Source organism: Cinclus cinclus, chromosome 11 (genome assembly GCF_963662255.1).
Source record: "Cinclus cinclus chromosome 11, bCinCin1.1, whole genome shotgun sequence".
Lineage (NCBI taxonomy): Eukaryota > Metazoa > Chordata > Aves > Passeriformes > Cinclidae > Cinclus > Cinclus cinclus.
Window position 1 is genome coordinate 2,142,014 of NC_085056.1, and position 14,547 is coordinate 2,156,560.

The window sequence follows — 14,547 nt, forward strand, 5'->3', positions numbered from 1 at the left end:
TCCTCCCGCTCCGCTCGCGGCCGAGCCTCCTCACCGTGAGATCCTTCCGCCTGCGCGCAGCGGCCGGCGGAGTGTGCGCGCCGCTCCGTGCCCCTCCGCCCGGGAGGGATTATTTCCCGCGATCGCGGCGGCGGGGCCGGAGGATGGAGGCACCGGGCGCCCGCCGGAGGGACGGAGGAGCCGCCCCGTGAGGGAGGAACGGGAGCGCAGCGGCCTCCTCGGGGCCGCCGGCGGGCGGGGACCCCGCGGCCAGGCCGCGCCTCAGCGCTCGGGCCTGCGCCGCCCTCAGCGGGGCCCGGCCCGGCCCTGCCCGCCCGGGGCTGCCCCAGGCCGGGTGTGCGAGCCCCGGTCGGGGCGTGCTCGGCGCGGGGCACCATGGTGGAGAAGCGGTGCCCGCGGCTGCAGCGGGACGGCGTGTACCGCTGGTTCTCCGAGCTGCCCTCCCCGCAGCGCGTGGAGTTCCTGTGCGGCCTCCTGGACCTGTGCATCCCGCTGGAGCTGCGCTTCCTCGGCGCCTGCCTGGAGGACCTGGCCCGCAAGGATTATCACTCCCTGCGCGATTCCGAGATCAAGGCCAACAACCCCGCCGACCTGGGCAGCCTCACCAACCTGACGGACGAGGTGGTGCGCAGCAAACTCCTGGTGTCCCTCGCCCTGCTCGGCTCTGCCCACCGAGAGGCCGCCGGGGTCCTGTTCCGCACCCTCACCCACATCGACTCGGTCATCAACAACTACGGGCTGCAGCTCAACGAGGGCCGCACGGGGGATGAGTTCCTGTTGCTCTTCACCATGGCATCCAACCACCCGGCGTTCAGCTTCCACCAGAAGCAGGTGCTGAGGCAGGAGCTCACCCAGATCCAGAGTCTCATGGCCAGCACCAGCAAAAATCCCAGCACCTCTACCCTCAACACCATGGCAACCTATCCTGGCTGCCATAAGGTGGGTATCCTGCTTTTTGCACGCTGGAATGGCACCGGCCTGTGTCTTCGGCTCTCATTTTATACCGTGCTTTAGCACAGTGGTAGATGGCAGCTTCAGAGGCTGCCAGTTGGTTGATGATGGGGATGGTCAGCTGAGGGCACAGGGAGAGGATGGATGGAGTTTTTACGAGCTCGTGACATTTAAATGAGAAGGGGTTCATAGGCAGATCAACAGCAGCAATATAAGCCTTCCATCCCTGATTGCTTCTGAAAGGATCTGCTGGGGGAACAGTCCTGCCAGCTGCATGGAAAACCAGTGATTTAGGAAGGGAAGTAACTGCATCTCTAGATAAAAGCATCTGTTTGAAAGTTCCCCCTGGAAAAAGTTGGAAAGGAGGAGTAGCTGTCCAGTGGCAAAGCATCTTGGTGAGACTGGGTTTTGTTTGGACGGGTGTGATGGCAAACATTTGGAGTTGCTGGTGTTAAGCTGATAGAAATGTTGTCGTTTTCTGTCACTCTGCGTCCCTCGGGTATTGATCCTGGTGTCGGGGTTCACCGTCATTAACTTGCTGTTCTTTCATTCGATTGCCAGTAGTTGGGCCAGAAAGGAACGCTTTAAGATGTGCTGGAAGTCATTAGATATGTGACTGCTTAATTGTTCTCAGCCCAGCTACAAAGCGTCTTTCTGCCTGATTTTAACCCGCTTGAAAGTTCAATCTAAGCACCAGCTTAGAGGGTGCTTGTGAGAAGTGAACGGGCTGCAGCCTTTGAGGATGAGTGGATGATGTGTTACCCTGCTCTTGGGAAAGGTGGGGAATACCTAAAAGCTGTGAAAACCTCTTTATTGGAGTAATACCCCAAATAATGCTGTTTCTGAGGGCTCAGTAGAGATTTCACTAAATTGAGCATTGAATTCCAGACTGAGACAGAAATCTGTGCACAGTCTTGCCCTGAATACAAATTCCCTTCCAATTCCATGTTTCTTTAAACACCTCTGCTTTGTAAAATTGAGATGTGTTCCTCTTCATATTTTTCTTATTCTTCCTTTCCTGTCCTGTGTCTGTTCCTAACCTCCTGTAGTAAGGGGAAAGAACAAGGTATGGGAGAGCCTCTTCATTCAGCTGAAACCATGTGGATAAAATATAGCTGGAAAGAATATTTCACACAGGATATAGAAGGGTATAATTAAAACCAGAAAAAAGCTTCTTTTTAGCTACCTAACTTCTTTCAGCTTCCCTTATTCAAATAATGCAGCAACCCTGGATTGGCTTGGAAAGGAAATGCTGTAAATCATATCCAAGTTCCCCCAAAATAAGACAAGCAAAAAAAAAAAAAAAAAAAAGGAAAAAAGAAAAAAAGATAAAATCAGGCAGGCAGGAAGGTTTTTGAGAGTCTTCTTTCTGAGCTGCAGGATTTATGGAACTGAAAAACTCCGGCACTATTTATGTCAATCTAAGATGGACGGAGAATCCATCCTGCCATTTTTCCTGCCAGGAACAAGGCAGCCAGGATCGTTTGATTTTTCTTTTCTTCTGAGCTTACTGAAGGGTTGTCTCTTTAAAAAGCACATTTTTATAGAAATCTCTGTTGAAGAATCTTGGTTGCTAGGTACAGAGTAGTGAGAGGGAACACAAAGGTGACTTTGCCTTCACAGTCTCTGAATGTGCATTTTGTTTGAAGTGATGCTGATTTCCTTTCGATGATTTTTTTGTTGTTGTTTTTGTTCTTTACTGGGTAATTCTGCTACTTTTAGAGTAAGCAGTTGGCTTAAACCAGGAGCTGGATGGAGCAAGTGGAAAAAACAATGTCTTTCTCCATTCAGCCCTGTTTAAATATGCACAAATAAATTCCAACACCGAGTCCTTGTGGTGTTACCAAGTGATGTTGTGACAATCCTTGTGCTGTAACATCACCTAGAAAAGAAACAATGTGGATGTGGAGAGAAAGTGAGTGCTCTGGGCTGGTGCTCCTCCTCCTTGGAATTGGAGGAGAATTCCTTCCCTGGTGCCAGCACTTTCTCATGGCTCCTGTTGCTGAGCTGGTGCTGGAAGCTGGGTGTTAAATGGGGGAATTCTGCTCCTCTCTGAGCTCATCCTTAAGGGACTTGGAGAAATGGATCATTTGAGGTCCTGAAGAACTTTGGGGAGCTGGGATGGTGCGGATGTGAGATGGGTTGCAAACAGGGAGCTGTTTGTGAACTGGCTGAGTTGTCCTGCAGCTTTCCCCTTGAGGGTGGGAATAGGGTGTAACTCTTGTGTAACTTTACCTGCCCTGCTGTTACAATTTCTGATTTATGGTTAACTTGTTTAGTCAGGGAGATGGGACACAAATCTGAAATCTGCTCTTTGTTCTCCTTGCAGAAACAAATGGGAATGTACTGCTTCTGCTTAGCCTGTTAAAATATGCCCCAACCTGCTCTTAGCTAGAACTTTTTCCAGAGGATTGGACCTTGCAATCCTTTTTCCACCTGCTCTTTCACATTTAACAGTGAAATATCTCAAAATCAAATTGTGTTTAACAGAGAGAAGAGACTGAACAGTTGATAGACATTTACTGTAAATATTTAATGATTCCTCGAGTTGCTTTGGGGTAGGTGAACACAGCTGAAGGGGATCAGTGATACAAACAGTTTTTTGCTGTTCCCTTTTACTGCCTGCTGTTGCTGACTATGAGGAGGCTTTAAACGGCTGCCCATATATTTTTTTGTGCTTTTTCAGATGGTTCTTGTCTTACCTGAATCTTCACTTTGCAGGAAAAGGTGGCTGTAGCTGGCTTTAAGTAGGTCAGTAACTATTAGATTAATGGTTTCTACCTGATGATATAAAATGAACATTTTATGAACAGGAGGGAAAATGCTGCCCTCTCTCCATTGCCTTGGACTCCATGATGATGGAATCATGGAATATCCTGAGTTGGAAGGGACCCACAAAGATCATTGAGTCCAGCTCCTGGTCCTGCCCAGGACATCCCAGCAATCCCCCCTGGGCCTCCTGGCTCTGCAGAACTCCCTGACAGGAGGGGACAGCCCCAGGTCGGGCTCTGCTCCCAGGGAACAGGGACAGGAGCAGAGGGAACGGCCTCAGGCTGGGCCAGGGGAGGATCAGGGTGGACAGCAGCAGGAATTTCCCCATGGAAAGGGTGCTCAGGAATTGGAAGTGCCCAGGGAGGTTTGGAGTGCCCATCCCTGGAGGTGTCCCAGGAATTCCTGGAGGTGGCACTCAGAGCTCTGGGGACAAGGTGGGGATTGGGCACAGACTGGATTTGATGACCTTGGTGGTCTTTTCCAGCCTCAGGGATTCTTTGATTCTCTGCTGGAGTGGACAGGAGATGGAAACACAAATCTGAGCTTGGATTCTGTGACCTACATGGGTGCTGGACATCATGACACGAGTCTCTGCATGGACTTTACTTCTCAAGAACTCAACTGTCAGTAACACTAAGGACAGAAGCTCAGAGCTAGGGTAATTATTCATGAGTCTGTCACTCCATTTCCTGGAGCTGTTTTATCTCCTCATTGGGATTGTCCTGTAAAACCAGGGAAATGAGAGAATGGTCTGGGTACTCAGCACCTGCTCTGCTGTGACAAGAGCTCTCCAGTGCAGTCAGGGTGATGAGCTGTAGGTTTAGATCAGGTATTAGGAAGGAATTCTTGGCTTTGAGGGTGGTGAGGCCTTGGCACAGGGTGCCTCGAGAAGCTGTGGCTGCCCTTGATCCCTGGAATTGTCCAAGACCAAGCTGGACCTTGAGGCTTGGAGCAACCATGGCGGGGGCTGGAATGAGATGAGCTTTAATGTCCCTTTCCCAAACCATTCCATGATTCTGTGATGATGATTCTGATCTGGCTGTGGGTTCAGCTGCAGAGCCAGGGTCAGAAACAGCCACCCTGAGTGCACTTTGTTTGCAGCTGAAGTGAAATAAGGGGCAGTGACCCCGTGGTTATGTGGCTGTTTTGGGCTGGTATCTTGTGAATGGGAAGGAGGGTTCTTGCCCAGTCAGCTTCCAAATACTGCACCAATGGCTATTTCAAGTTTATAGCATAAGGTGCTATTTTTCACTCATGCTAATTCCATAGGCTTCTCTAAAACTTCCAGAGAACTCAAGGCTATATATTGGGAGCTGTGGAGTTGCTCTGAGGGATCCATTTCAAACACCTTCAACTGTCTACACTGTTTGCCTCAGGAGCATGAATGGACATAACTCGATTCAGAAATATTCTGATATTTTTATTTCACCAATGGAGTGATGAGTTATTAAAAACCATCACTTGCTGGGTTGAAAGTAGTCAAGCCCTCTCAGAGACAGCAGTGCAGCTATGAAATGATCTGTGTCAGCTGCCTATATGGCTTTTTGAGCTTTGTAGGGATAGAATAAATCGTGACAAACTTAATTTTTAACCTTTTTGAGGGTATTTTATAGGTTGAGCAGATGACCATGTTGAGAGCAGTTGCTGGCTGGGATTAGAGGTGTTCACTCAGTGGTGTCAGGAGTTGCTGTGTCAGAATGATCTCACTTTCCAAACCACATGAATCCAACCTCAGGAGCTGTAGGGACAGATCTTGTAGCTTCCAGCTACTGACATTACCAAGCCCTGTCTGTCTTTTGTAGGTACTTTGAACGTTCTCTGGGTACTCCAAAATTGCACACACTTCTTGATATTCCACTCAAAAAAAAATGTGAGGCTTCCCCTTCTGGCTCTTTTATTTTACTCATGGTTTCATTTGAAATGGGATAAAATGGTTCAGTTTCAAACCTGCAATATTTTCAGAAATGAGCTTTACATATAAAGGAATCATTGGAGGACAGTATTAATTAGCACCAAATTCTCTTTGCCTAATTATATGTTACATGGTGAACTTGAGTTTAAGAACCTGAAGGAGTTTGCTTGGGAAATGTGCCGTGCACCCAAACATCAGGAACAGAGCAGCCAAAAAAAAAATGTGTGTTGAGCTCATAATGATGATGTTTTTTCCATGAACTGTTTTCTCATTTGTTTTTGCATGGGCTGAATGAAGTTTTTGTTTTAAGAGTGCATTCTACTTCCCTTTTTTAATTTACTCTTTTTTTCTACTAATTACCTCATAACTGTTAGTTGTCAGCAAAGCACCACTGAAGTGAGTTTGGTTCTTGTGAGATAACGATTCCTGTTGGAAGGCGTTGGATGTTTTGGACTGTACCAGGTCTGAACTGCTTTAATGGAATCAGTGCATGAGCTGGAGGAGATCCTGTGTGGAGAAGCAGAGCCAGCAGTAGTTAACCACACCTCACAGGCATTCCAGGGGCTGACTTCAAAGGTGCTGAACAGCAGCCTTGTTTGGAAGTGTTTAACCATTTGGTTTAGTGGGTTTATAGATGTTTGAGTTGCTAAAACTGTGATCCTGTCACCTTCTGTGACAGTAGGTACAGCCCTGCCTCTTCCTGGCAGGGCAGAGCTCGGCTTCTTCTGTCCTCTTTAATATTCAAATACTCCACTCTCCATTTAGTTGTTCTGGAGTGCTTTTTATCCCTAAAATAAAAAATAAAAAATCAAATACAGTCCCAAGAACATAGATAAGATTTCTCAGAGCCCACAGAATTTTGTTATAATAATGCTGGATCTGATTTGTAGAAACTAGAGCCACTGTCACACTTCCACTCAAATTTGGCTTCTGTCTTGGAGCCAGTTGAATTGAAGCTGTTCCCTCCTGAGGTTTGAAATGGGTATTAATTCAAGCAAAAGGATGTTGTTATGGTTCAGATCTGTGTTTCTTTGCATGGGTTTGTAATGAGCAAACTTCTCAATTCCTTGCTCTGTCCTCATGCTGAACCAGAATTTTTCCATTGATTCCATTTGGATAATTACCCAATAATCAGCACTGGGATAGATAAACCTTTTAACAGGTGTTCAGTCTTAATACAATTTCAGGGGTTTTGTGAATAGCTGAAGTGATCCAGAAATAATCAGATCAGTTACTTAAGAGCAGGATCTTAATTTTAATTACATACCTGCCAAATCCTGATGAAAAATAGTGAAAGGGAACACTTTTCATGTGTATTATGAATTCTTCTCCAATGCTGTCTTCTTTTATCACCAGAAATGGAAGAAAGAAGGACATTGAGTGGTTGGAGGGTGTCCAGGGAAGGGAGTGGAGGTGGGAAGGGTCTGGAGCCCCAGGAGAGGCTGAGGGAGCTGGGAAAGGAGCTCAGGGGGAATTTCTGGCTCTGCACAACTCCCTGACAGGAGGGGACAGCCCCAGGTCGGGCTCTGCTCCCAGGGAACAGGGACAGGAGCAAGAGGGAACAGCCTCAATGTGCTCTTGGGGAGGTTTAGGCTGGATATTAGGAAAAATTTCTTCATTGAAAGTGTGTGCAGGCATTGGAATGGGCTGCCCAGCAAAGTGGTGGAATCACCATCTGAGGAAGTGCTCCAAAAACATGTGAATGTGACACTTGGGGACATGGTTTAGTGGTGATCATGGTTGGACTTGGTGTCTCAGATGTCCTTTCCAACCTTAATGACTCTGTGCTTCCATGATTCTGAGTAGTTTTATTACACTCAAGCCATTACTTAAGTGAATATTGAGGAGGGGAAGGAGGGAGAAATAGAATTCAGGGGATTTGTGACCTGGCAGATAATTTCTTTGTGAGTTGTTGCAGAAGAGACAGGGGTGGTTGGCTTTTGGTGGCATCAGGTGAAGAAACAGGGCTGTACATCAGGGCTGGGATGTAGAGCAGCAGTGTCTGTTCCAAGGTCTGCACAGAAGCAGGGATTTGTTTTGATTTTGAGGTGGTTTGAATGATTGGTTTGTAAAATTCAGATTTGACGAGTCCAGTACCTCTACGGTAGATTTATGTTCCTATTATTATCAGTGTTCACAAAGGGGTTTTAGTGGAAATGAGTCTATAAAATCCAGCCCAGACTTATTTTGGTCCCATCTGTTCTCCTGAATTCATAAGGAGCCTTGGAGCAGGTGCGTGGTTGTCCCATAGTGTTTAAGTACCACATGCCTCATTTCATTCCAGAGAGTCTCCCAGGACAAAACCATCTGATCTCTTATCCATTGTCCCATTTCCCTGTGAATTGCCTCTTCACCCTTTGTGCTCCTCCTCTAGGAGAAAAGGTGTATTTTGTAGCTGTTGAAACATGGAGGCACCTGGCTCTTACAGCTTATTTGGACTTTTGGAACTGCTTGAATTTTAACACAAACCAAACACTTCCAGCTGCTTCCACATCCCAGTCCAACAAAACAACTAAATATGTGCAAATTTAAGTGAGCACTTCACTGGGTATGTGGAAGATGGGGGGTGTCTGTGAGCACTTCTTAAACATCCTCGTGGAAGAGCCTGAATCTTCCAAAGGAGAGGGTTGGAATTTTCTTTTTCTGTCAGGTGTTTGGATATGTGAGTAAATGCAGGAGTGCTTCCTGAGGCAGTGGCTTCACAGACTGACATGTTTCTACCAAGAGGAAGGTGTTTGCTCTGTCCTGCCCCTCCTGTCCTTGCCTCTGTGGATTTGGAATTCCAGATCTCTGCATTAGTTTCTCTTGTCTCTGACTTGGATTTAGCCTGATGAACAATCCCGTGGTATCAGACTGACAGCTGAGTGTTAGCAGTGCATTTTTATTCAAATTATTCAAAAAGCTGAATTTGCCCCTTTGGTGGGAATCAGCCTGAGCTTGCAGGGGCTCATGTCCTTGCCATCAAACTTCTCCTGGAGCTTTGTTGCCAACAGGATTGCACCACGTTAAAGACCTTGGTGTTAACCTCAAATAAGCTACTGTTAATACTCAGTAACATGAACCTGGCAGGACAGGAGTTGAGTCGTTTTTACTCCCAGGAGTCACTGTTCCAATTCCTGAAGTCACTCATACATGCTACCTGCTCCTGGAGGGCAGTTTGACTAAAAAAACCTTTTTTTAAAGAGGAGAATTCAAAAGACAGTATGGACAGAAGCATTTCTCTGTGGGACTCTCAATTTATCATTGGCCATTGTTGAAAACATGGAAAAGTTTTCTTATGTGATCAATGGGAGAATGTGTTTGTGTGGCTTGGAGCTCCAGGACCTCATTTAACTCACTCATTGCTGCTATGTGGTGTTTGCTTTTCCTGTGTAATACATGACCTAAATTTCTTACCTAACCAGGTATAGAAATCCATATTTTGTTCCCTCAGATCCTGTATCATTGTTCCATGTGTCCATGGTTCTTTGGGTAGTGACTGTGTTGGGTTTTTTTAAGTATTTTTGGCTCCACTTCAAACTAAGTCAGCAAATACTTTGCTATTAAACCATGTATTTTCTGTGCTCTGTTTATTTTTCAAAGGAACAGATAATTACTGTTTTGGTAAAACTCTGACCACATTAAGTTTGACTCCTATCAGTCCTGTTATTTTTATGAAAGGCTTTGCTGTATTCAGTGTTAGCAAAGCTAACAGTTACCCAGCTTCCCAGATTTCCTATTTTCCATAGTGACTTCCCCTGGCTGGGACAGAGCCACTTCAGGCAGCAGTGGCTGGAAGAGCAGCACCACCTGTGGGAAGTACCTGGGTTGATTTTTTATTTTGATTTTATTTCCGTTGTGCTTTTTAATGGCTTGAGAGCTTAAGAGAGCTTTCTAGAGGTGCTCTTGGTGTCCCAAGAAGATCTGAGCCTGTGAGGACCTCTCTGGTGCTAGGAAGGAAATCACAGAATTAACTAGGTTGGAAAAGACCTTTGGGATCATCAAGGCCAACCTGTCACTGCACTGTGGGGGAAAAATGGTTGGGTTTGGATGAAGACAGGTGAAAATGGGAAAAACTCTGAATTCTGTTCCCTTGGCATGTTTGTCATCAACCCCTGTCATCAAAGCAATTGTTGCTCTTCCTGGAGGACTCAAGGGTAGCATTTAGTGATCCTTCTGAATAATCTGTGTTGGGAAGGATCCACTTTTCAGTATTGGTACCAGTTTTGACCCTGTCATCATCATAGTGGAGAATGAGGCAGAGAAGAATTCACTCTGAGCCTCAGTCACTAAGCAGTGATCAATTTTCTTTGTTGTTTTCGATTCTGGCTTTAACTTGAAATGCAGGAGACAGCAGGGTTTACATCTGGAAAATCAGAAGTCCATCTGTGAGCCAGATGCTTTGCTGTGGAGGGAGCAGATCAAAGGATCCCAGGACCATCAAGGTTGGGAGAGACCTTAAAGCTCATCTCATTCCAAGCCCCTGCCCTGGGCAGGAACACCTTCCTCTAGGCCAGCTTGGCTCCAGGCAAAGATGCAACATTAGAGTGGAGTCAGAATTGTTTTCAGGCTCTTTTCTGCACCTACTTGCAGCTTTTTGAGGCATTGAAGGAGCCTTTAGGCCACTGTGGTGTGGGAGGAATTCCTTAACAATGCAGTGGAACTATGGAGAGGTGCATCAGAGGGTTTTCCTTCTCCCTGGCCCTCCTGAAAATGCTGTGCTGAGGGTAAAGTCAGGCAGAATATTTAACTCTGGGCTTGCTGCTAGTTTTGATTACTCTTTATGGACTGTTTCTGCTGATGTTCTCAGGTCATTTCTGTCGAAAAATCCAGTCTTTTATTCAGAGGTCTAATGCTGTTCTTTCTTAGACCTTGAATGATTCATGTTTTTTTTTCCCCTGCGTTTATAAAATGTCACTCCTGTGGTTTGTTATGATGTATGGCCTGAACATTCCTGGTTCCTGTGATGCCAACTTGGCCATCTTCACTGTGGCCTGTTACTGCCTCAGAAAACAAGCCTTGAACAGTTCTGAAGCTGCAGATGTTTATTCCTTAATGGTATCTTGGCTTTCTCAGAGATGTTGCAGCTCCTAAAAGGTCCAAAGCAATTTGCTCCCAGCTTCTGTGAACCTTTATCTCTCTGGAATGCCTTGTTCTTTATTCCAAATTGAGGTTCTCCTGGGCAGCTGCTTGTGCTGAGCCCAAACCAGGGATTTCAGCAGTGTTCAGATATGGAGAACTCTCCTTCCTGAATTTACTTGATGCTGAATTCCTGCAGCTGAATTTGGACAGGTCCTTCCTGTAAAGCTTTTCCCAGTGTTTCTCCAACCCTCCCAGGACAATATCTCCTGCAGTTCTGAGCTGATGGGTTATTGTTCCTCTGTTTGGCTTGGCCTCAAGTTTGAACAAAAAAAAAAAAAAAAAAAAGAAAGAAGGATTAAAAAAATGCTGTTACTATTTTGGAACTCAAAACTTTGATTTGCAAACCACTTGTCATTATTTCACTTTCCCTAAACAAATCCAAACCGTTGCAGTACCGTGATGTTTAAGTCAGTGGAAAAAATGATTTCAAAATTTGGAATGGAAGCTTTAAGCAGTGGGATTCAGTGGTTCTAACACCATTCAGCTCCCTAACAAAGTGCTCCATTTGGAACTAATCAGAGCTTTGTGATTTTTCTAGGCCAATTTGGAACTGCTTTGATGTGCGACGGGATCAGATAGTATGAGCTCAAGCAGACAAGACATATGGGCTAAATTAATCCTCAGCAAGTCTAGGAAAATTAAATCTTTATGGAAAAAAATGGAGGTTATGTATAAACAAAATGCAAATTATAAGCTGCACGCGATGCATGTTGTAAGGAGAGTGGAGAGGAGGGAATACAAGATAAGAGGCAATAAATTGTAACAAACTGCTTGTTCAGAGATTTTCTGGAGCTGTGTGACTGCTTTTACTCAGCTTCAATCATTCTGAATGTTTATATTTCTGATTATTCCGAATATTTGGAACCTGGTTGTCCAGGATAACGCAGCCCTACTGGAGCTCCTTTCCCAGCTTGCTCTTTTGTGCTGTCCCTTTGCCAGGAGGATGGTGCTCAGCCCTCTGGAACTTCCTCCCAGCAGCCCTGGGCTGGAGGGAGAGTTTAATGAGCTCCAGGAGAGAGGCTGTGTGAGATAAGCTAAACTGAAGACTGACTCTGGCAAAGGAAATTTAAACTCTTCCCTACCCTCCTGCCAAGCTGGGAATTTAATGGTTGGTCTAAGGGAAAGCTTGGTGTTTTGTTATTGGTGGGAAGCTGTGCTGGAGGAATAGTGTATTATTAGATAAATATAATACTTTGGCATTTGTATATATAAAATAAGATATTTTTTTTTCTTTGTCAAGAAGTAGTGCTGAAAAGGAAAGTAGCTACCTGTAACTCTCTTTATTCCTGACACCCATCTGCCATTCTGGATTGATTTCTTTACACATAGAAGCTTTTATTATGGATGTCAAGTATGCTGAGCCTTTCACTTGTTCTACTGCCTTAAAGTGTGTATAAATCTATAAATGTCACTCTTAAAATGGAGCTTACAATAGGTAATTGTATGGAGTGGGGCTGTTCTATTTCTGACTTGCATTGTGTGTGCTGACTGACGGCAGCATGGAATGGGAGGGTGTGCAAAGTATTGTTTTCAGCAGAAGTTGTCCCAGCTCAGGGCACTGTGTCAAGTTAGCGGGGTCTGAGGGAGTCTTTTCCCTTCCAGGGACTGGGAGTTGCTGGTTTTGAGTTACCCTGAGTGAAGGAGAACTAATTTTGTTATGGCAAGATGCACATTTTCTCCTGTGATTTGTGCCGGACTAAAATCCATGTGGAATTCTAATAGCAGCTCAGGTTGATTCCAGATGTAACAATGGATTTTCAAGTCAATTGAGTAGTTACTGGGAGTGTTTTTGTTGGTCTGAACTCCATCTTTAAAAGCATCTTTTCCTCTTCAAGGTTCTTGAACCCGTTTTTGTTTTGTCAACCTTCTGCTTGGGCCTTGTTAGTAGAGGAGTTTCCATTGAAATATGATCATGACAGGTGATTAAATGGCAAAGACAAGAAAATCAGGATTTTGCTAAGAATTTTTCACTGCAGTCTGTTGTTGGAAATGCTTGGGAATGCCTTGGGTCTCATCCCTGGAGAGGTAATAGAACCCCATGGAGCCATTTCCTGCTCCCCTGCCATGGGGAGAGAGTGGGAAGAGTGAAACAGAGGGAACCCTGGCTTAAGATAAAGACAATTTAATAGGGAAAACAAAAAGTCACAGATGCAAGCAAAGAAAAGGAACCCATTCCCTGTTTGCCATGGATGGGCAGGGTTTGGCCATCCCAGGGAACCTGGCAGGTTATGGTGACTGGGGAGGAGTATTGGGGTCACTGAACAGCCCCAGATTTCCATCCTGAGCATGATTCCACAGGCCTGGAATATCCCTGGGATCAGCTGTGCTCAGCTGGCTGCTCCTGTCCCTTCCCCGCCCCTCGTGTCCCCCCAGCCTCTGTGCTGGTGGGGTGAGGACCTAAAAAGGCATCAGCTATGTCAGCCCTGCTCAGCAGTGACCAAAGCATCCCAGAGTTATCCACAGCTTCCAGCACAAATCCAAAGCAGCCTCACACCAGATACTGTGAAGAAAATTAACTCTACCCCACCCAAAAGCAGCACAGTGACATAACATAAAAATGACACTTTCCAAGAGCCCTTTTCCCCAGTTTTCTTGTGGAAAAGTGAAAATCTGTGGTGTGCAAAGGTTAAAGGTCTTACAGTCTCTCTTCAATTGACTGCTGGGTGACTATTGTTCAAAAAAGAATTATGCTGTAAGTAGCTTTTTAGATTAGCCAAGATAATCTCAGTTGGTGAATAGCTGCTGACTGGAAGTACTTCCCTGAACTGTTACTTGGGGAATATCAGGAGTAACATGCTCAGTTTTCAGAGAAGTCAACTTCTCCTGAGAGCCTTCCCAGTGGATCCCTCACTCCAGAGAAGGTGTGATGTTTGTGTGTTCCTTGCTTTGATTTGAATGGATTTTTGTACTTTTCTTTCCAGGTCACTCCAAGGTCAGAGACCCCCATCAATAGTGTCAGTAACAGTTTGGAAAATGTGCTCCACACATCCACACATTCCATGGAGGAGTCATTACCCAAGAGGCCTTCAGGGAAACACTCCAAAGGTGTGTCCTTTTTTTTTTTTTTCTCATGCCTGCTTCCAGCCTTGGTGGCGCTCAGCTTTATTTTCTTCGGGATTGGAGGCTGGAATTTTGCTGGATTGGCTTAGGCAAAGGAAGTGACAGAAGGGTTTGTAGGAAGTGTGGGTGTGTCAAGGAGAAATGGCCAGCAGTAGAGGAGTATCCTGATTTTTCCATTGGGAAATAAGCAAGGGGAGAGCCCTTCTTTTGAAATAGCAGCTTTGCTCTCAAGAAATACTCTCCAAGAGTGGGTATCTTGGACATTCCACCTCTCAGGAAGTTATTTCTTGGATAAAGCACATGGTGTTGAGTGTTTCTCCAAGGGAAAAGGCATTTAAACAGTTTGACTGCCACTTCCACCTTTCTCTTGCTTTCCCAAGTGGGAAACTGAGTGAAGAGAAGTGGAAGATAGGAGAGAGTTCTTGCACCTTTCCCTGTTACAAGATAAATCTGGGTTTTGTAATGCTATATTGCATGCTGACCTGGCTAAAAACTGGGCGTAGCAAATCAGGGTTAATTATTCCATTTCCACACTCCAGGCTCTCGTTGCAAATATGAAAATGTCCAGGCTAAAATGTGACTAATAGTGCTTTTATTTAATGCATTAAAATAAATCACTGGTAAATGAGGAAAGTCTTTGAATTGGGAGCTGCTCTTTGTGCAGAACAGCTTTGGTGAGCCCTGTAGGGCAGAATTCATCAGGGGAAATATCTGCCCTCATATGTTGCTTT

At 45.4% G+C, this 14,547-nt stretch overlaps 1 protein-coding gene across 1 annotated transcript in view; it reads left to right on the forward strand.

Annotated features, from left to right (window-relative positions):
* The first annotated feature begins 375 nt into the window (after positions 1-375).
* Positions 376-14,547, forward strand: part of ZCCHC14 (zinc finger CCHC-type containing 14) — a 46,261-nt gene continuing 32,089 nt past the window's right edge. The window contains exons 1-2 of the mRNA XM_062499804.1: positions 376-939; positions 13,678-13,801. Of these exons, the coding sequence (XP_062355788.1) occupies positions 376-939; positions 13,678-13,801 (688 nt within the window). The remainder of the gene's footprint in view (positions 940-13,677; positions 13,802-14,547) is intronic.